Source organism: Phoxinus phoxinus (assembly GCF_949152265.1).
Source record: "Phoxinus phoxinus genome assembly, chromosome: 25".
Taxonomy (NCBI): domain Eukaryota; kingdom Metazoa; phylum Chordata; class Actinopteri; order Cypriniformes; family Leuciscidae; genus Phoxinus; species Phoxinus phoxinus.
This window is the reverse complement of record NC_136900.1, coordinates 6,840,277-6,862,705: the sequence shown is the minus strand read 5'-3', so window position 1 is coordinate 6,862,705 and position 22,429 is coordinate 6,840,277. Positions and strand designations below refer to the sequence as shown.

General features: G+C 38.1%; 2 protein-coding genes across 4 annotated transcripts in view; one reads left to right on the top strand and one right to left on the bottom strand.

Annotated features, from left to right (window-relative positions):
- phrf1 (PHD and ring finger domains 1) overlaps window positions 1-11,745 on the top strand; it is a 21,061-nt gene extending 9,316 nt beyond the window's left edge. For both annotated transcript variants that reach the window (XM_079603996.1, XM_079603997.1), the window contains exons 10-18: window positions 2,078-2,196; window positions 2,405-2,598; window positions 2,688-2,810; window positions 2,955-3,100; window positions 5,200-8,322; window positions 8,442-8,518; window positions 9,864-9,983; window positions 10,083-10,211; window positions 10,398-11,745. In XM_079603996.1, coding sequence (XP_079460122.1) covers window positions 2,078-2,196; window positions 2,405-2,598; window positions 2,688-2,810; window positions 2,955-3,100; window positions 5,200-8,322; window positions 8,442-8,518; window positions 9,864-9,983; window positions 10,083-10,211; window positions 10,398-10,556 — 4,190 coding nt within the window. In that variant the 3' untranslated portion in view covers window positions 10,557-11,745. The remainder of the gene's footprint in view (window positions 1-2,077; window positions 2,197-2,404; window positions 2,599-2,687; window positions 2,811-2,954; window positions 3,101-5,199; window positions 8,323-8,441; window positions 8,519-9,863; window positions 9,984-10,082; window positions 10,212-10,397) is intronic.
- On the bottom strand, window positions 11,679-22,429 carry irf7 (interferon regulatory factor 7). Of its 2 annotated transcripts, none has more exons than XM_079603999.1 (9): window positions 22,298-22,429; window positions 20,907-21,066; window positions 20,463-20,631; window positions 20,287-20,384; window positions 19,478-19,526; window positions 17,474-17,602; window positions 15,857-16,246; window positions 12,650-12,765; window positions 11,679-12,566 (listed from the first exon to the last, which is right to left on the bottom strand). In XM_079603999.1, the coding sequence occupies exons 1-9, from the start codon at window positions 22,303-22,305 to the stop codon at window positions 12,420-12,422; spliced, it is 1,266 nt and encodes a 421-aa protein (XP_079460125.1). In that variant the 5' UTR covers window positions 22,306-22,429; the 3' UTR covers window positions 11,679-12,419. The 2 variants fall into 2 exon arrangements, with proteins under 2 accessions (XP_079460125.1, XP_079460124.1); XM_079603998.1 differs by having other exon boundaries at window positions 20,907-21,063; window positions 22,298-22,426.

Below are 22,429 nucleotides of genomic sequence, written 5' to 3'. Positions count from 1 at the left end.
GTTTTTGCAATTGTAATCCCTTACTTTACTCGTTACTTGAAAAAAGTAATGGGATTACAGTAACGCGTTACTTCTAACGCGTTACTGCCCATCACTGCCCGCTACCCACACACACAGGACAATGGAGGAAATCGTGTATGCTGTTTTACATAATATTACTAATGGGTATATCACGCAATCTCTGGCAAAACTACTTAAAAATGTCGGGGTTATTCAGGATACTCCGTCTGGTGCGTGCAGTGATGACGCAGTGAATAGTGACGATTCTCTCTGACAATCAGCAGTCTGCCGTGTGTCACGTCACATTTTAGTATCGCCTCAGCTCGGCTCGGCTCCCTTGGAACCTCGCTGAAGGTGATACGAAAAAAAGTACCTGGAAGCAGGTACCGGTACAACTTTTACACAGTGGAAAACCAAACAAAGGCGAGTCGAGGCGAGGCGAGGCGAGCCAAGGCGAGCTGGTACTGTGCAGTGGAAAAGCGCCATAATAGACCCTCTGTTTACACCTGGTATTAAGAAGTTTTGGTAAATGTGTCAAATCTGAAAATATTCCAACAATCTGGAAAAAAAAAAGATATACTGTGTGTATATATATATATATATATGGTATAGATGTGTTAAATGCTTTTGGAAAGAATTCTCTTATGCTCACCAAGGCTGCATTTATTGGATCAAATACAGTAATATTGTGAAATATTACAAATTCAAATAAATTTTCTATTGTAATATTATTTTAAAATGTTGTTCATTCTTGTGAGCAAAGCTGAATTTTCAGCTTCATTACTCCAGTCTTCAGCGTCACATGATCCTTCAGAAATCATTCTGATATGATTTGGTGTTCAAGAAAAAAATCTTATCAATGTTGAAAACAGTTGTGCTGCTTAAAGTCGTCTTGTAGTCAATAATTGTGTCCCTTAAAACTCATCTTTGATCACCAAAATGACATTTTTAAAAGTGTTTTCCTATGGAAAATTCTTCTTCATGCCTTAAAATAGCTTGAATGTACAGAATCCTTCACCGTTGCTTCATTTAGTACACGCGGATCCATTAATATGCAAACTAATACGCCTCCACTCACTCACACCAGCTCAGAGATCCACTCAGTCAACTTACTGAGGTAAACGCTGCACAATGGTTATCGCTCTTTACAATGTAGGACACATAACGGTAATTAATATTATTAGCCTTTTGCTTGACTATGTTATCAAACCGCTAATAGTGTGTTGCTAATGTTACACAAACCATGTTCCTGTTCGCCATCTCAGAGTCAGACAGCTGCCTTCTAACAAGCAGTATTGTGAACAACTCAAAACGTCATTGGAGAAAGGCATTTAGTTCATCATAACATCGTAATATACCTCATACACCCACTATATTGCTAAATGCCCACTTTTTCATATCAACAGACAAATATACGGCATCTCTCGAGACTCCACTGCTTCAGAGCAATCGTAGTTAATGATATGCTAAAGCCCGCCGGCACGTTGATGTGATTGGTTACAAGGTAGTTTGTAACGTTAGAAACTATAACAATTTCAAACCGCGTTTTTGAGACTGTCTATTTTTAAGGAGAAAATACAACAATGGTGTTGACTTATAAATTTACACATGGTTTGTCTTAAAGCCTATTAAAAACACCACATAGACATATAAACAGCATTAAAAACTTGATTTTCACCACAGGGGGACTTTTTTAATCAATGTTTTTTGATGAATAAAAAGTTCAAAAGAACAGCATTTATTTGAAATAGAAATATTTTTTTTAACACTTTACTGTCACTTTTGATCAATTTAATGCATCCTAGCTGAATAAAAGTATTTATTTATTTAAAAAAAATATATATAAAAAAAATACCCCAATCTTTTAAACAGTATTGTTGAAATCAGAGACCCTACTCTAAAATAACACACGGTTTACAGAAGACTCTTTTGAGACGTGTGTTACTTGCTGTTTCGCCTGACCACTTGTCATTGTGATCATTATACCATCATGTGTAATCAGATGTTTTAGTTTTCATTAACCTGGATGTTTAGTTCGGTGTGATTCTGTCTGATCTAAATGGGATTCTCTTACCAGTTAGAAGAAGGAAAACCAAAAGCAAATCCTCAGCAATATCTGGGGGGAAAACAACAAAAAGCATGGGAGTGAAGAGACGGAAACGTAGAGGGAGGAAGACAAAATTTAGAAGAAGAGTGGTGAGTTCTTGGCAGATGTATGACCACTAAACGTTTACAGTTTTTGTTCTTTATTTTTGGGTTGTTGAAGGTTGCTGTTATGGGTTTTTGAAAGCTCAAATATAAATGTTTTTCTGATTAAAAGTATTGCTTGCAAGAATGTGTGAAAGTTTGCAATTATATGTCTGGAAAAAAAAGTGATAACACCAAAAATGTTTTGCCGCTTCAGGTCAAAAAGAAGGAAACTAATTCCAGAGGTCGTTTGGCACGGAGTTTAGGGATTAAGAAGCCCAAGGCTGGTTCCATTATTCCCTCAGTTTATCGGCCTTCAGAGTACAGTTTAGGAAGCATGCGGGCAGATATCGGCGCAGCCTCCCTGTCTGTGTACGGAGATCCGTTTGACCTAGACCCCTTTGATGATAGGTGAAGTTCTATTGGTTTTATATTTTATATTTGTCAACTTTTTTAAAGTGCTTGAGTGTCTAAGTTAATCTTCCAATTTATCTTTTTAGGGAGGATGAGAATCAAGTTCCAACACCATCCTCTGTTCTGGAAGCTAAACGCCGTGGCCTCTCCCGTTCTGCCTTGCGGTCCCATCAGCCTGTGGCCAGACCCATATCTGCCGGCCTCTCCAGGTAACTACTAGAGGGGGGGAATCACTCTTTATGGTCACGATGGAGGAAACAGATGATTTCTACTTCAAGGTGATGAAAATCACAATGAAAATATGTTTGAGGATTAAATGGGTGTTTAAATCCTGGTCGTGTGGTGGTTTCCAGGCAAGGTGTGAGTGTCCCACAGGAGGAAGATGCTGCCCCTGTATCAGACCTGCTGGGGAGTATCCTCAGTGGTCAGAGCATGCTCCTCATGGACAGTTCGGATGTGGTCATCAACAGAGATGGTTCCCTCAAAGCAACCAAACAGGGTAAGTCATGATTTGGAGACATCGGGTGCTTTCACACTGGCGGTTTAGCTCGAAACGGGATACTGTTCGTGTGAAAAATTGGTAATGTGAAAGCAGTCACGTGGACCCGGGAGCGCACCAGGGTACCGAACCTGAGACGACCTGTAGGCGGTGGTCTGAGTTCAGATGCACTGGAACTGTGGTGCGATTAGCTTGAAATATGTCAATAAAACCGCTTGAGAACAAAGTCACGTAATGTTATATTTACTTCTAAAGCCATTCTTTGTCCAAAAACTCGTTAGTCAGCTTGAAAAATAAACTTAGAGAGGAGCAATTTGATAAATATATGAACTCTATTGCATGTTCATTGTATTTTTACTTAACCTGTTCTTTAATATTTAAAGGTAGGGTTGGTAATCCTGCTCAGAAACATTTTTTTTTTATACTGGGTGAAATGGTCCTTCCATTCTGATAGTAGTCAATACATTATGTGTTCAGAAAAAGGAATGAAACAAATCTGACCTCTGTAGCAGCTGTAGGACAGTAAAAACTCTGACCAATCACTGCCATTCGGTGCGAATGTAAATAACCAATCAGATGCCTTCATGTCTCGTGCCCGAGCACCACTGCGTGCACAGCAGTGATGCGCGGGTCAATGTATAAACAACCCGCACCCGACCGACGTTTTCAACTAACCCGCCCGCAACTCGGACCGCAAAAAAAAAAAGAAAGAAAATATTGTACCCGACCCGCGTTTTTTAAAGTAGCTAGTAAATGCTCATCGCGTCATGGGCCATAGACGGAGGAACTAGGGGTGCGCATTTTTCAGAATGCTGTATGATATAGCCTAGTGTTTTGTAATAAAAAGGCTTGATTTATTCATTTATTTCGTTTCATTTTCTTAACAATTTAGATGCTGCATGTGTTTATCCAGCCTAATCGACTTGTGCGTCTCTCCCCGGACTTTCCCAACAAAAATCCCGCCCCCTCTCAGCAAATAGGCTACATAAAACTGACATTACTGAGCTATATGCGTTTAAAAGTAGCCTATTAAAATGGCACAATGGCATTGCTCAGTTCAACGCGTTGGGAAATCGGGCATTTTGTCCCGCGTCAGCTTTTATTCAAAAGTTAATAACGCGCTCAACATTCAAAAGGTAAATAAGGATTTCCCACTTTCATCTGCAGACTGCTCGTGCGTCATCCTCGCGCATTCAGACAATAAAGTGTAGACCTGTGTATTTCATAGAACATTGTGTCTAGTAGGCCTACTATATAAATTACAAAGGTAAACGACCCGACCGACCGCGACCCGAATATCATTAAAAATATTTTTGGATGACTCGTAACCGCGGGCGCAGGCACCCGCTCATTTTGGATCAACCCGCGCATCACTGGTAGGTACATGCAGCTGACTCCAAATGTGGATGCGCGTTCATGTTTGTGGGGGGGCGTAGCTTTGGACGGAGCACTGACAGGAGGGGGCGGAGCTTAGAAGAGGTGCCACTTTCAAATCTGGCTAGCTCTCCAACATTACCTACTCTAGCTTTAAGGTTTGAATAAATTGTTCATGTGACAGCCACCAATTGAATGTTTATAACAAAATAAAAACCGAGTAGAAACATAATTGTCATTCAAAATGTAATATTGTAACGTTCTTATTATAAAAACGTGTAATTTAAATGCAAGTAGCCTACACATCAGTTAATTTGAACCTTTAATATTATAGTAATGTACCAACTGGGTTCCCTGTATAGTTTACAGCATTATATTAGCCTTTGGACTAACTTGGGTATATTTACATCTATCTGAATGTTGATTAATGTACACTGTCCCTTTAAAAAAATTAATTCCTTGAGGAAATTAGCCATGTACTGTACCTGATAGGTCCCAGTTAATCTATTGAATCGAAAGTTAATCGCAAGCCTGTGAATCGAATCATGAAATTTTGTAATGTCAGGGCCTAATATATATATATATAATCTATTTGCAGCCACAAACATAAGCCAAACATTTTTGTACTTCCTAAATGCACCTATATAGATGGTTCAGCAATAATTGACTTGATGTTGCATGACTGTCATCCTTTCAAAAGTTAAATGTTTGTTCGTTCTTTTCAGTGTCCCTGTCCTTGGCAATGAACGCTACCCCTGGAGAATCAGGCTCAGGGGAACCAGGAAACACACCAAACACAGAAACGAGTCTCGTCCACCCCTCTGAACAGGCTGGTCCTTCCTCTAGCCCATTGAGGAGGCCTCCACCAGTACACAATTCTCATGGGTCCTGTTCCTCACCACAGAATCCCACATCTCCACCCATACACTCTCCACATCTTCCTCACTCTCCCTTGGGTCATCCCAATCTGAATCCATGTGCTCTTCACAGGCCGATCACCTTAAATCCACCAAGACCTGGAAATGGTCACTTGAGCACTAATGGGATTAGAGGTCAACCCCTCTCAAGGGTGTCGAATAGCTTTTCTGACTCTCCCCATCAAGACCAGGAGGGAACTGCCCGACAACCGCCTGTCAGAAAGCCCCCTCCAAAGCCTGTATGGGTGGATGTTTCTGTATTGCCAAGGATACCAAAAATTAAAAGGGACAGTACCTCCAGTGCAAATAGTAGCAGTGACAGCAGTAGCAGTACTTTGCCTGGGTCTTCAGTGACCAGCTTAGCAGGCAATAGAGGTAGGGAACGTACCGTTGACCAGCAAGGAATGGGTACAAGTCAGCAAAACAGGACAGCGGATGCTCAGAGGCAAAGATCAGACAGAACTGGTGCTTCTTCTTCATTTTCTAGCTCTTTCACCTCCAGTACATCATCTTTCAGTGCCTCTTCAAACTCGTGCCCATCCTCTTCTTCCGTCAGCTTCCGAATAAACTCTAGCAGAAACCCATGGCAAGCTCGACGACTTTCTGCATCAGGAGGGACTCTGCCCGGGAATGAGGAGGAATCAACAAAGAAGAGTAATAAAAGTAAACATCTGTTGTCATTAAAAACAAAGGCCAAAGAGGAGAAGAGCAAAGAGGAGGAGTGTGAGGTCTATGACCCCTTTAACCCTACGGGGTCTGATTCATCTGATAATGAATCAGAAGGGGATGGTCTTGATGTTAGCACCCAAAATACTGAGTCTCGGGTGCAAGTTGGAGTCAATGAGGATGCCTGTCATCAAATCAAATCTGAGTCTGAGTCTGTGAATGTGGACTCCGATATGGAGAGAGACTCGGAAATGTGTGCAGAAGTTAAAACGGAGCCAGATCCTTGCAGAGACAAACCGTGCAAACAATCACCACATCATTCAGACGCAATCCACAGTTGGGTTACCTTAGGATCTTCAGATAATTCTGCTATATGCGAAGCTAGCATAGATCCTGGAAGACGTGAAACTCCAGAAAGTCCATTTCGGAAAGCCCAGGAGCACTCCAGATCAAGCTCGTCATGCAGTGACAAAAATGTTAAGCTGGAGGTGAAGTCTGAGCCTGAGGCTGAACATCAACCCGTCAGGCCCCAATCAAAGTCCCTTGAAGAGTCTCTAGCAACCCAAGCATCCAAAGGAAATGGGGTGTGTAAAGAGCTACCTTCAGTCAGTGGTACCTTTAATGCTACTAACATAAAAATGGAAAGACCTCACCAGTCCCAGTGCATGGATAGGAAGCAGTCACCATCGAACTCGCAAAGCCTTTCATCTAAAGACTCCCATAAAAAGAAACACTCAAAGTCAAAAGAAAAGAGGAGGTCACGCTCAAGGGATCGGCGGCGATCCCGTTCGAAATCAAAAGAGAGGCAGCGCTCCAGGTCGAAAGAGAGGAGATATCCACGGTCAAGAGACAGGAGGTGTTCCTCGAGTTCCAGCAGTAGAGAGAGGAAGACAAGTGGGAGAAGAGTGAGTCGTGAGAGGAATGACAACCGAGGGAGAGAAAGACGAAAGAAGAGATCAAAAGAAAGAAGGCGCTCTCGATCTCGTTCGTTTTCTAGATCTAGATCCAGATCCAGAGAAAGGAGGAAAGCATCAAAGGATCAGGGTGAGAATAGGTTAAAGAGACAAAAGTCAAAATCAAGATCGACGTCTAGAGAGCGAAAAAGGCAAGAGGATCGATCAGAGCCCTCTCGACGCACAGACAGAAGCTCCCATAAGTCTGCAGAGCCCATGTCCACTGAGTTGCATACGCCCGCTGTTGGTTCGGTCAGGTCTACAACAAAGGTGAAGACAGAGAGGGGTGCAAGAGCACATAAACATGAGACTACTTCAGTTAAACCATCAATTAAACAAGAGACTCAGTTGGTTGACATCACAACTCGTGGTCTTGGGTCATCAAGACATGGTGACCAGACTAGAAGAGTTAAAGAAAGCAAGGAAGATGTTTCGCTTGAGCTGCTTAAGTCCGAAAAAATTAAACAAGAGGAACTTTGGCCCATTAGTGCTGTCAAGGAGTTGAAAGATTTCAAAAAGGAGGAGGAACTTTGTGGAGAATTAGATGATGTTAAAGAGATGAAAAATGAAGAGATGTCTTTTAACATCTTCAGCAAGGAATCACCTAATCTTAATGAAATTAATTTGAAAAGTGCGGATTTAGAAAAGAGCCACGCTGGCTTTCAGGATGAAATGAAAGTGCAAGAAATGTTTGAGCCAAAGAAGATTAAAATCGAGCAAATATGCCCTGATGAAGATGATTCACCGATCTGCAGTGACAACCCTCTTGTCATCAGTGTGGGTACACCTGACATGGACGCTGAGAACTGTAAAAAGGAAATGAAATTGCAAGAAATGGTTGAGACACAAAAGAAGATAATCGAGCAAATATGGCTTGATGAAGATGACTCACCAAGCTGCAGTGACAACCCTCTTGTCATCAGTTTGGATACACCTGACATGGACCTGGCCAGCTGTAAAAAGGAGCCCATTGAGTCCTATCAGTCGCCGCTTTTAGAGGAGGACATGGAGGTGTCACCTCTCCAACCACCAGATCCCCCAATAAAACAAGAACCTGTAATGTCATCCGATGAAGATATCAGCATTGATTACTTGATTGATAACTTGGACTTCATTAAGAAAGAAATGAGTGAGAGCTCTGTGGCCGACTCAACAGAAGCTGCCGACCCCAAGTCTGCCGTCCCAGAGGCTCCAGCAGGGAATGAGCAAACTCCCGAGACCGCTACTGCTGGTGCGAAGTCTAAGTCGCAGGGAAAGAGAGTTACTTGGAATTTGCAGGAACCAGCAGAACCCCAGTCTGAGAAATTAAGCAGTGAGTAGAAATGTTTGATGCACTGCTTCAAGTCACATCAGGCTTGGTCTGACGCAATCAGCCTACATAAAACTAAAATATTTAGTAATGTTTTGAATGTTTTCCCATTGCTTATCTAGAACTTGCACTCTTCAAACTAAAACTCAAGCAAGAAGGGTCGCGAAGGTCTGCTACATCCCAACAAACCTCCAGTCAGGTACAAACTCGACTTATACTTTATTTCTTCCAGTGTTTTAAAGGGATGGATTCCACCCAAAATTAAAATGGTCATAATTTACTCACCCTCGTTGTTTCACACTTATGACTTTAGTCTTTGGAAGATAAAACAGACTTTTTTTTTTAATACTTTCTTTTGTGTTTCACATACTATCATACTTGTTTGGAGTCAATAAATTTTTTACTTGTCCTATAGAAAACAATTGTAGATGTAGTCTGAATACTATAAAAGCCAGATGCCTCGTGGCCTACGACTGAGAGAAGTCAGAAATGGGATTTTTGCTAAAGTTGTTTGCGGTTGGCATGTGCACTCTTGAAGGCCATGTGAACCAAAAGAGCAGCTTCAATGTTCTCTTGATAAAAAATAATGAGGCAAAAACACTGAATAATTACTTTGTGGGACAATCAAAAAAATGTTTGGACTGGTTGGCAGTCGGCCACACTTATAAAGAGAGGAAGATAGCCCAGTAATGAAGTAACTGTGGCGAAAGTGTTGTTGGGGAGATTCCAGGAAGAGAAAAGGGAGGAGAGCACCTGCAGATGAGATCATTGGTTAAAGCCATTAAAGTGTGAGTTGCGAGTGAGAAGGTCAGATGTCCTGCAGGTGTCTCGGCTTTGCGGCTTTTGTCCAATAAAGTCTTATTTTGACTTCTGGAACTCCTTAATCTTATTACTTTTGTAAGATTGAGAAGACTTTTGTCCATGGCAGGAGCAACTCTAGTAAACAGAGTTTTATTGAAGAAAGCTCTTAGAACAAGATTTTGTGTTTACCAGTGCATGTCATAACTGTAGTTGCTCTAAGAAACCAGAGGGTGTCATCATGTCACCGTTCACATTCACAATTTGCTCTCTCAAGGAGAAAACAATGATTATGCAATTCCTATTGTACCCATGTGACAGAAACTGAAAGCAGACTTATAAGGCTTCACTTCAGACGAAATGAAAGTTAACGTTACTCTTGGAAATTGTGCATTCCTTCTTTCAAAAGGAGTGTCCCTGAATACAAGTTTATCAAGATTTATGATGGTCATTTTGTGGATCTTAAGCGTTTGGCATTAAATCTTTCTGTCAAGTTTTGCATTTCTCAGCTACATAATTATAAATCAAATATGTATTAAAAAAATATTTTTTTCAAGTTTGTGCTCGATTAAATGATTACTTCACATTACCTTAAGTGAAGGGAAAGCCCGGAAGATCACAGGAAGTCGAGACCTTATAAATCTTTGAAACGGTTAATGGGAATTTTTATTAATGTGCGCAGTTTCGGCTTGAGTAATGTTATGGGTACTTCAGTACTAAAATAATGAATATATTTCATATTAAAGGATAAAGCTTCTTCTAAGGCTGATACAAAACTCACAGCAACAGTCTCCAGCCTTCCTTCCCAAGAGGAATCCAGCAAACCAAAATCCCACAAAGAAGAGGATCCCGATCCGAAAGAGAAGGTCAATAAAGAGCCACTGCGCGATTTCACCACATCGATGACTCTTTAATTCGATTGGCTTGATGTCATGAGTTTTGAAACATTGTTTCTCTTTCTGTAGTACATGAAGAAACTTCATATGCAAGAGCGAGCAATAGAGGAGGTCAAGCTTGCAATAAAGCCCTTCTATCAGAAGAGAGACATCACAAAGGAAGAGTACAAAGAGATTGTGCGTAAAGCCGTTCAGAAGGTAACTGTGTGACGTCAGATGTTTTCTTTTGCTGTTGTTTTTCACATTCACTTCCTTTAACCACCAAAGCACATTTGCATATGTGAATACTGTTTTGCTTCTCTCCAGTAGGCAATTTCTTGAATGAATTATGAAATATTTTGTGAAAATGATCCCATTCATGTCTTGTTTTCCCTCATTAACAAGGTGTGTCACAGCAAGAGCGGTGAGATCAACCCGGTGAAAGTAGTCAACTTGGTCAAAGCCTATGTGGATAAGTATAAACATGCAAGAAAACACAGGAAAGAGGAAACTGGGGACAACCAACAGGCAGACATCCCGCAAGACTTTCAAACTTCAGTGTGAAGGCAGTGGTAAAACGTCCTTTTCAGTATCATTAGCAATCATCTGTGGATTTGATCGTTTTGAAATCTGTGCATCTCCACAGTGACGTAGGAAACTCTTAAGGGCTCAACGTGTCGACATCAGTAAGCAAATTAATCTTTTTGAATGTTGGTTTGTTTTATTTTGAATGTAAAGATCATTTTTGAAAGTATCTGGGTGTGTCTGAATACAAGATATGTTAAAAATCTTCACGTTGCCATCGTTTAAAACGAGTCTTCAAGAGGGTGTTGTGGTGTTTTGCTATTTTAAGCTTATCCAACAGGAAGTTTAAGTCATTAGTCAGGCATCATCAGACTAAAATATCATGTAGAGACACACACACACACACACACACACACAATACTTGGTGAACATCAAAGTTCCATCATAAACAATAGACATTAAAGAGCACATCCATTTTTTTATTTGTTATGTCACATATATGTTGTAAACGCATAGATCCTCTGGGACATTCTGTGATCTCTCGGAAAACTTACAGAGAGCATTTATTTGAGTTAAAATATTGTTCCGATATCTAGTCTTTATGAGACTCTGAAATCTATTTGGTTGACCTATATCTTTAACATCTTTTAGTTTACTAATATAAGTAAAACAGGAGAACCGGAGTAGACCTCACCCTCATCGAATGGTTGTGTTGTAATAGAAAACACGATAAGGTTCGTTCATGACTCATGTAAACGGCTGATAGATCTTTTCTGTTCAGTTGAAAAGTGACTGTTTAGTAGATTCCCTGATAAATCCTGCCAGATGAATGCGTTTGCCAATTGTTTTCTAATTGCGGTTGTTTTTGCTCTGTTAGTGAATGACAGCTTTTACAAATGACTTTCAGCCTAAAAATAACCATTTCTTTATGCATTACTAAAGTTCAATGAAAGGAATTGACAGAAAAGTTGACCGTTATTGTTGGCTGAAGAGTGTAATTCAAAAGGTTGGGATTTTCTGAACCCTTTTCATTAATTATGTCATTTTAATTGCTTGAGAAATGTTGAATTGATGTAACGTCAGTTGTATCTCGCAGAGTTGATTCAGGAACCTGAGTGAACTTTATCATGTGAATCCAAGCAGTCACAGAACACATGATTCGTGATTCACTGTTTGTGTAAATATTTTTATTAGATCCTTTATTTAATAAAAAAAAAAATCTTTGGCATGCTTCCTGCTTCTTTTTTACAGTCGTAAAATGTGCTGATATTTAAGGATTCATGCACACTCAAGTCTCATATTCCAGAAATCATGTTTAGTTCAATGTTTTCAAAATTCCTCCTATTTGTGAAATACACTGTTTAATTTTGTTATATATTGGTGAATTTTCAATTGAGAACATCTTATTCACTATCTTAAATGTAAATAAAATATAAATAAAGCAAAATATCACATTTTATTTATATATATATACATGTTTATTAAGCTTTATATGTCTGATATTTGTACATGTTCCATCAGCCACACAGCTCTTTAGATATTGGTATCAGCATTATCTCAAACTAACACACATAACAGTCAAACACTACTTTTTAAAAGGACTCAAACTTTCTAAACATCACATTCATAAACAAGGCAACAGACAATAAGCGAATGAAGCCCTTTGGGCAAAGTGTGAAAGATTCTTCACTAGAAGACAAGATATTAAAACGAGGCTGTTTTCCCTCATTAGAAACTGAACAATGAGAGGTTTCTGAGCATTTGCACAATAGTTTCATTGAGATTAAACACTCAGAAAACCCCATGGAAATCACCTCTGAAAAATTCTCTTGGTTTGCGTTGTGCTAGAACATACGTACAAATGAATGGCGGCGGAGTAATTTCATGGTGAAAACAGAAACGTTAGTCCATTGAAGGCAGACCCAAAGAATTGATAAGGTCATAAAGGCTGCTGTGCGAGATCTGCAAGCTGACGTTATCATTATGAAGAGAGGACGCTCCCTCCATCTGCGCTCTTTCGTGAAGTTCACGGCATATCAGAGGCACGACCTGTGGAGATGGGGAAAAGATACGTCATTACACTTAAAATGCAAACAAAAAGACTAAATGTGTTTCTGTTTCCAGATATTTACTTTGACTGTGATAAGTTTTTTCTCCAGTGGTTTCCCGTCAGGGAGCTTCTCCCCGAAGCACAGGTAGATGGTATAATCCGGAGACCCCCGTCGGTTCTCTATAAAATCCATCAGATCTGAAAAACAATCGTGATATTCCAGTCAGAATGGAAAAGCACATCGCTGGAATACAGTACAGGTTGTTCTGGTCTATTTTCAGATAGATAGATCTTTAGATAGATTTGTAACAACAAACTTGTCCATCAGTTTGTAAAAACAAAGGAAACACACTTACAATGGAAGTCAATGGGGCGAGTGTCCAGGAGGGTTTAAAAGCATGAATGTGAAGCTTGTAATTTTGTTAAGCGTTTTGTAAACTAATCGGTCACTATTAATGCTAAGCATGTGTAATATTAAAATCATAGGTTAAACTTTCTAAATTGTGTTAAATTGTAAAACGTTATCCGCTGTGCTGGACACTCGCCCCACAGACTTCCACTGTAAGTGCTGCCTTCCATAATAGGGTACAAAATGGGACATGATATTTTTGTTTTTCAACAATTGGTCAGTGAAAGGTGTTTAAATCTTAATTTTTTTGTTTCATTTAAAATTAATTGTGTATAAGTATTACATTTAATAACATTTTGGCTATTTTTTAAAAAACAAGGATGATAACTATAGATATAACAATAAAGATATAGTCATAAAAATTGTTCTTAATATTAAAGAATAGCAGAGTTGACCCACAGCAGTAATGATGACGGCACAGAGAAACAATATCGCTGGAATCACTTTCAGAATGATTTTCTCCAGCTGATTAATGATAAAAACATTGATAGCCAATCAGAATCCATCCTCCTGTAACGAGCTTGCGATTAGTTCACTTTTAAAAAAACTTTTGCTGATAATTTACTCACCCCGATGTCATCCAAGATGTCCATGTCTTTCTTTCTTCAGTCGAAAAGAAATTAAGGTTTTTGATGAAAACATTTCTCCATATAATGGACGTCAATGGGCCCCAAACGGTTCAAGGTCCAAATGACAGTCAGTGCCGCTTCAACGGGCTTTAAACGACACCAGACGATGAATAAGGGTCTTATCTAGCGAAACATTCGGTCATTTCAAAAATAAATAAAAAAGTTTACGTTTTATAAGCACAAATGCTCGCCTTGCTCTGTTCTGTGATGCGCGTTTGTGATGTCATACGCAATTACGTTGAAAAGGTCACGCTTCTATGAAAAGTAAAAAAATTCTGTCCTGATGAACATTTTCTTTTAGGCTTTTTAATATTACAACACCCAGGATACGCACACAAAATGGCCATTTTAAACGATAAACTGACACAAAGACGTTTGAATATGTGTATATGGTCCTCCTTCCGCACATTTCTAAACACTGACTCTGTGCGTAAAGCGTGACCTTTTCAATGTAATTGCGTATGACGTCACGAACGCACATCACAGAACAGAGCAAATTTGTGCTTATAAAACTTAAACTTTTTTATTTATTTTTTAAATGAGCGAACGTTTCGCTAGATAAGACCCTTATTCATAGTCTGGTGTCGTTTAAAGCCCTTTGAAGCGGCACTGAAACTGTCATTTGGACTTTGAACCGTTTGGGGCCCATTGACGTCCATTATATGGAGAAATGTTTTCATCAAAAACCTTAATTTCTTTTCGACTGAAGAAAGAAAGACATGGACATCTTGGATGACATCGGGGTGAGTAAATTATCAGCAAAAGTTTTTTTTTAAATGAACTAATCCTTTAAAGTGACCGACGAGCATGCACTTAGAATGAACGTAACAATGTCGTGCGCTGGTGTGGACAATAATATAGTTATTTTTATAGTTAACGTTCTTGGTGTGATCGGGCCTTATTTCACAGTCACATATTAGTTTGGGATCAAAAGCTGTTTTTGTAGTGAGTGATCAACATGTTTTTGCAGAATAACCACAGTAACGGTTGAAGGTAGAGCAGGCAATTCTGCAATTTCCGAAAGTTGAAAAAAAAATTAATGAGATTTTCTTTTTCTTGTCTTCCTGCCAATGCTGTAAATTCATGGATATCACAGTTTTGAGCAATATTCTGTTATTCTTTGTAATAGGAGAAATAATCATCATGGTAACAGGGTTAGAATGCTTTTTGTTTGTTTGTTTGTTTGTTTTTTTCAAAAGTTTGTCAGTGCTTTAAGTTTCTTTCAAATTATATTTTATTTGTATTATATAATTTAAGGATTTCGCTTAATAAAATGTATTTTAATAGAATGTCAAATTGAGTAACAGGGTTGCATATTTCACATAATATGTCACTCAGAAGCTAGTTTGAGACCAAATACTGATTTATAGTTTGTGATAAATAATATAATATAATATAATAATAATTTTTTTTTCTGCACTTCCGACCACATTACAGCACTGAGACGGCTCTTGTTAAGGTCTTTAATGACATCCACCTAAACACAGACAATGGCAAAACTACAGTACTAGTGTTGCTTGATCTCAGTGCCGCTTTTGATAAGGTCGACCACAACATACTTTTAAACCGATTAGAAAACTGGATAGGCCTTTCTGGTTCAGCTCTAAAGTGGTTTGAATCCTACCTAAAAAATAGAAACTACTATGTGTCTATAGGTAGTTTTACATCTGAGCATTTAAGTATGACGTGTGGAGTTCCACAGGGTTCCATCCTGGGACCTCTGCTGTTCAATATTTACATGCTTCCTCTTGCTAAAATTATGGAAAGCAACAATATTAGCTATCAAAGTTATGCGGACGACACGCAACTCTACATAGCTTTGTCACACGAAGATTACAGGCCAGTACAGGAATTGGCTAGGTGCATTGAAGAAATTAATTATTGGATGTGGCAGAATTTTTTTTTTATTAAATGAGGATAAAACTGAGGTGATTGTTTTTGGACCAAAAGATGAACACCTAAAAGTCAGCACTCATCTCCAAACAACAAAAAAGCTAAAAACAACTGACAAAGCCAGAAATCTTGGCGTAATTATGGATCCAGACCTGAACTTTAACAATCATGTTAAAGCAGTAATAAAGTCTGCCTATTACCACCTTAAAAATATAGCAAGGGTAACCGGGTTGCAAATGGTGGACCCGGCTATAAATGATGCCTTTGGTCATTTTCAAGTAGTTTACAAATGAATTGGATATTAATTCAACATATTATAGAGATTATGCAGTAACATTTCCTTTCTCGTCGTTTATACCTCTTTTGAACTTGTCAAAACTGAGCAGAAGCTCCTTGTTGTTCTGATGCAGTTTTCTGGGCTCTGGGTTGTGGATCTCGGACGGGTCGCTGGTGCTGACGAAGACTTTGCACTTGTCCTGACGGAAGCCGTAGATGCCGTACTGGTTGACCTCCAGCAGCAGGCCTCTCTCAATGCTGTCCAGGATGCGCTTGGTGAAGTGAATCTGCACGTGGTCGACCAGACCGTCGGTGGGCGGGAAGCATATCGGCGCTCCTCTCAGCTCGGATGGGTCGCACTGGTAGTGAAACTGAACGTGTGACTGAGACAGGCGAGTTTTCAGAACTTCTGTCCTTCTGTAGTTGATCGAGATCTCCAGGTCCCAGAGGCCAGGAGGGTTGCACTGGTGCGCTGGAAGATTATATAACACGATTTAGAGATACATACACTACTATGTATGCAATGTTCTAGATATGAACAGTCAATGGTTCAAATAAAGCTAACGCAGTTTAATGGCAATTCATAACTATTTTACGTTTTGGCAAATTTGTGGCAAGTTCATACGTTTTTGCCCCACTTATGGATAGGTTTGGGGTGGACCTTAATGTTTGCTCTTCTCTTAAAGGATTAGTTCACTTTTAAAAAAACTTTTGCTGATAATTTATTCACCCCCATGTCATCCAAGATGTTCATGTCTTTCTTTCTTCAGTCGAAAAGAAATTAAGGTTTTTGATGAAAACATTTCTCCATATAATGGACGTCAATGGGCCCCAAACGGTTCAAGGTCCAAATGACAGTGTCAGTGCCGCTTCAAAGGGCTTTAAACGACACCAGACGATGAATAAGGGTCTAATCTAGTGAAATGTTCGGTCATTTAAAAAATAAATAAAAAAGTTTAAGTTTTATAAGCACAAACGCTCGCCTTGCTCTGTTCTGTGATGCGCGTTCGTGACGTCATACGCAATTACGTTGAAAAGGTCACGCTTCACAGAGTCAGTGTTTACAAATGTGCGGAAGGAGGACCATACACACATATTCAAACGTCTTTGTGTCAGTTTATCGTTTAAAATGGCCATTTCGTGTGCGTATCCTGGGTGTTGTAATATTAAAAAGCCTAAAGGAACATTTTCGTCAGGACAGAATTTTTTTCTTTTCATAGAAGCGTGACCTTTTCAACATATTTGCGTATTACGTGACGTCACGAACGTGCATCACAGAACAGAGCAAGGCGAGCATTTGTGCTTAAAAAACTTAAACTTTTTTATTTATTTTTTAAATGAGCGAACGTTTCGCTAGATAAGACCCTTATTCATCGTCTGGTGTCGTTTAAAGCCCTTTGAAGCGGCACTGAAACTGTCATTTGGACCTTGAGCCGTTTGGGGCCCATTGACGTCCATTATATGGAGAAATGTTTTCATCAAAAACCTTAATTTCTTTTCGACTGAAGAAAGAAAGACATGGACATCTTGGATGACATGGGGGTGAGTAAATTATCAGCAAAAGTTTTTTTTAAAGTGAACTAATCCTTTAAAAAAAATGTTGTTATAATAAACCGAATATGAAATATCCAACTTGTGTAAAACCAAACGCTTTCTCATGGATTAGGGGTTGAATGAAACTGGTTTGGCAACAGCTTACCATTAGTGTCGAGTTGCTGGACTGGTGTGTTGTTCTGCATGCATGGGTCATCGGAGTAGGGCGTCTCAAAGTTGCTCCTCGAGGGAGTCTGTATGTTTTGTTGGGGACAGGCGTCCCACGGTTGGGGTTCTGTGGATAGAAAGGGAATATGCCAAAATAAGAGCCTCATCTACCTCACTTCCTGCCATGGAGCAAAACTTAATGTTTATAATGAGTCGAGTGAAATCAAGTCATCTTTATTTATATAGCGCTTTATATACGGATTGTTTCAACGCAGCTTTACAGTGATAAACAGGAAAATAATGATTCAACGATGCAAACAGAATTAAATCTGCTGCTCTAAAAAGAAAATAATGTCATTGTTCAGCTGACGTCAGTTTAAAGTTGATTCAGTTCTGTTCAATAACTTTGTAAAGATCATCAATTATGAAATTAGTTAAATTCAACTATTAAACAGCTCTGTAGAAAACAATAGCTATGTTTCCATCCACACGTTTTTCTCCGAATTAAGTGATATTGAATAGGGCTGTAAACGATTAATCACGATTAATCGAATCCAAAATAAAAGTTTGTGTTTACATAATATATGTGTGTGTATTGTGTATAATTCTTTTTTCCTGGGATACACACACATGCATGTATATATTTGAGAAATATTTGCATTTATATACTGCATATATATATGTTTATATGATTTATATTATATATAAATAGAACGATTTTATATATAAATAAAAATGTTTTCTTAAATATATATATATATATACACATGCATGTGTGTGTTTTTATATATACAAAATAATTTACATAATATGTGTGTGTATTGTGTATAATTATTTTGTATATATAAAAACACACACATGCATGTGTATATATATATTTAAGATTTTTTTTTTATTTATATATAAAATAGTTCTATTTATATATAATATAAATCATATAAACATATATATGCAGTATATAAATGCAAATATTTCTCAAATATATACATGCATGTGTGTGTATTTATATATAAAAAAGAATTATACACAATACACACACACATATATTATGTAAACACAAACTTTTATTTTGGATTCGATTAATCGTTTACAGCCCTAATATCGAATGAAAAACGCCTTATGGACAGTGAAATTCGATTGAATTTCATGAATATCGACTCAAATAAAATACGTTCGGTCTCATCTTGATCGATATACGGCTTATGCGATAAACGCTGATGGAAACGTTATTTGCTGAATAAATAATGAATCCGTTTTGTCTAGCAAAACTTTGTTCGCAAACGTTGGCTTGAATGTTGTGCGATTCAGTGCGAAAATGAATGGAAACCCCTTAAAATGTCTCAAATCAATTCGATATACCAATTTGATCGCAAAACAGCATTTGACGCCATTACGCACAGGTTTTTATTTGCTTTAAAGCCGTTGGACGGAAACACACTGTACACTCCACGATACAGACATTTCTTTTTTTCAAGTTTCGTGCGATGGTTGAAAGCAAGTTGTTTAAAAAAAAAAAAAAGTCGTGCGAACAAATGATACTGCAGTGGCTGCTGCTTACCATTTAAATCTAGCGGGTTTGGTGGCGCAAATCCAATGGCGCTGGTAGTGACGATTCTCTGACCAATCAGTGATCTGCAGTGTTTACACGTCACATTTTAGTATCGCTACGGCTCGCTTGGACCCTCAATCGAGGTGGTACTAAAAAAAGTACCAGGTACTGTTTGTGGTGGATTTGGTTTGACACTATCTGTGTCTGATTAAGTTGACTTATGGGTTAGACTGATCATCTGTTGATTGCTCATGTCTGTGTCTTGTATGCGAGTTCAGTAAAAAAGGATGCACACAGTCTCATGGTGTGTTATTAAATGAACACAACACTGTTCACAGTGGAACCCCCCCCCCCCCCCCCCAGATCCGGGCCACATCTGGATTCAACGCGTGCCAGATGTGGGCCATATCTGGGCCGCGATGATTACATAAATGTAGATAGTAAATGTTTTACCTGCATGTTGATTTAGACACATTGTCTCCACCTGGCTGAGCAATTCCTGCTGTATCAGACATAATATAATATATATTTATTATACAATTTTGAAATATAATTAAATCATTTTATTTATATACGCTACCGGTCAATGTGTAATAATTATGATTTCTTTCTCTTTTTTTTTTTTACCCTTTATCAGCATCATTACTCCAGTCTTCAGTGTCACATGATGCTTCAGAAATCATTCTAATATGATGATCAATCATTAACAATTACTAATGGGGCTGAATTATTAATAATGTTTCTTTTTGTTGAAAATATTTTTGTGGAAACCGCAATCTTTTGCGGTCTTTACCGTTGCTTTTGATCCATTTAATGTATCCTTGCTGATTAAAAGTATCTCTCTTTAAAAAAAAAAAAAAAAAAAATATCCCCAAAAATATTAAGCAGCAAAAACTGTTTTCAATATTGACAATAATAATAAAAGTTTCTTGAGCAGCAAATCAACATATTAGAATGATTTCCAAAGGACAATGTGAATGAGGACTGGACTAAAAATGCTGAGCTTTGATCGCAGAAATAAATTACATTTTACAATATTTTAAAATAAGTTTTCTTTTTTTTTATTTGTAATAATATTTCAATTTTTCTGTATTTTTGATCAAATAGATGCAGCCATTCAAAACCAAGAAGAAAAAAAATCTGTAATTATTGCAAACTTTTGGCCAGTAGTGTATAATTTATAATTCTTACTTTTAAAAAAATAATGAATTCCATTTATTAGGTACATATTACATAATGCCAGTGATAAATCTGGGCCTTACCTCCATGTCTTCAGACATAAAATCAGACGCGCTGTAGATGTCAGCAATGAATGGTATCTGAAGTTGAACCGGCTCTTCCCTCTGAATCTCTTGGCGATCTGAAGAACAACGTTAACCAGAGTTTAAAAATCCACTAATTTTCCCACGACAAGCGCAGATTAAGCCAATAAACTCACTTTGAGGACGGATAATGCGATAGACTTTGTGTTGGTCCTCCGCATCTTTGGAGTGATCCTCTAACATCTCAAAACTTTTTAGACTATGAAGCGCACAGCGGAAATTTGTCTTCCATTTCGCTTTGTCGTAACGGTTCTCGTTGATCTTCCCGCTGACCACAGCCCACTCCTGAACAGGCCAAAAATACAACACGTTACATTAATTCCGAGTTAGTTACAATTCAAATGATGTACCAAATGATTTTAATAACTTTTAGGGTGAATTCCACTTAATGGTTAGGAAACCCCGCCCCCTTTTTAAAACCCCGCCCCTTTTTAAAACCACGCCCCCCTTTTAAAACCCCGCCCCCTTTTTAAATCCCCGCCCCCTTTGAAGATCTCCAGACTGCAGCTATATGCCTCATTCATGCAGAAGTGAAATGTGAGATGAAAGGAGGAAGTTACCTTAAATATTTGAACATCCCCGTCTCCCAGGTCTTTTCTAGAGTTGTGTTTCCAAGGAATCCGAAATGAATCGTTGCCTATCATGCGCAATCCCTCGTACTTCCCACTTTCCACCTGCTGTATAAGCCACGGGCCGAACTGAGGTTTGCCCATCGTGCTGCTTAAAAAAAATCAATGGGAGATCAAAAAGAGATTTGGTTTAGTGACGTCATTGAATGTCAGACAGCTGTACTCAGTTTTGTTAGCTAAAGTTTGAAGTTTTAATATTCAAATCACTTATAAACTCAAATACTATATGTATGCAACACTGCAGTGTTTATTATATTCTGTAATACATGTAAATAAGTATTTTGGTTGAATTTTAACAATATTAACTACTATATTTTGATTCTATTTAATTCAAACAAAAAATGTAAATAAAACGTCTAAATTAAAAGCCAACAATAGCTTTTTCTTTTTTAGAATTGCACATTACCTTTCACTTTTTAAACAGCATGCAAATATGTGCATATAAAATAAGATCTATAATTTGAATATTCAAATATTCACTTTTGTCAGGATTCATTGATGAATAAAAAGTTTGAAAGAACAGCATTTATTCAAAATAGAAATCTTTTCTAACAATAAAAAAATCTTTACAATAATTTTTTGTATTAATTTGACACATAATGAATAAAAATATTAATTTCTTTCAAAAAAAGAAAGAAAAAAAATGACTGACCCACTTTTGAACGGTAGTGAATATTGTTACAAAAGATTTCTATTGCATCACAGAAATAAATGATATTTTAAAGTATATTAAAATAGAAAATATTTCACAATATTGCTGTTTTTTTTTCTTTCTTATTTTTGATCAAATAAATGCAGGCTTGATGCGTACAAGATACTTATAGTTTTATTTATGCAATTTAATTCCATTATCTGTTGTCTAATCAACTGTACCCACTTCATATGCAGCTAGAATCGAGGTTAGAGCATATTCCTGTCCGAAAAAAAATATTTTTAAATTATCTCTAAAATCAGAGGGAAATGACAGATGAATAACACAGATGTAGAAGCACAAAACTTGGCATAAACAGTAAACTAGTCCCTCAAATCTGATTGGTTGATGGAAATGTAGCTCCAGGATCCAGGAACGTGTTGTATTTGTATTTGGTGAAATCACGTTCACTGACGTACACCAAACGCGAGATTCTGGGATGTTTGTTGAGATTTGCTTTGTTTTGTTCATAGACAGTATATACAGTTACAGCGACTCTTCTTAACATGGCGCCTCAGGTTCAAACGCACGTGAACGCCAAAACACGTATTGGGTCGTGCTCGTGCACTAGGTTTTGAGACACAGCCTATATTTCATCATAACAATAATAATAATAATGTCATTATCTTACCTCTGCATCGCTGATATGATTATGGCCTGAAGAAGTTTTTCTACCACGTAGTTTACATCGGTTTGGTGTGTGTCTTGTGTTTTATATATCCGTGAAGCGTCACACAGACACACCCCCTCACAGACAGGAGGA

Bases quoted from the DNA above. Each gene is read 5' to 3' on its own strand.
- irf7 (XM_079603999.1), bottom strand. The intron at 17,603-19,477 runs GTAAAACATTTA...TTCTATCCACAG, and splicing joins GTGTCTAAATCAACATGCAG to AACCCCAACCGTGGGACGCC. The intron at 12,766-15,856 runs GTATAAACGACG...ATTGTTTTTCAG, and splicing joins TTTTGACAAGTTCAAAAGAG to ATCTGATGGATTTTATAGAG.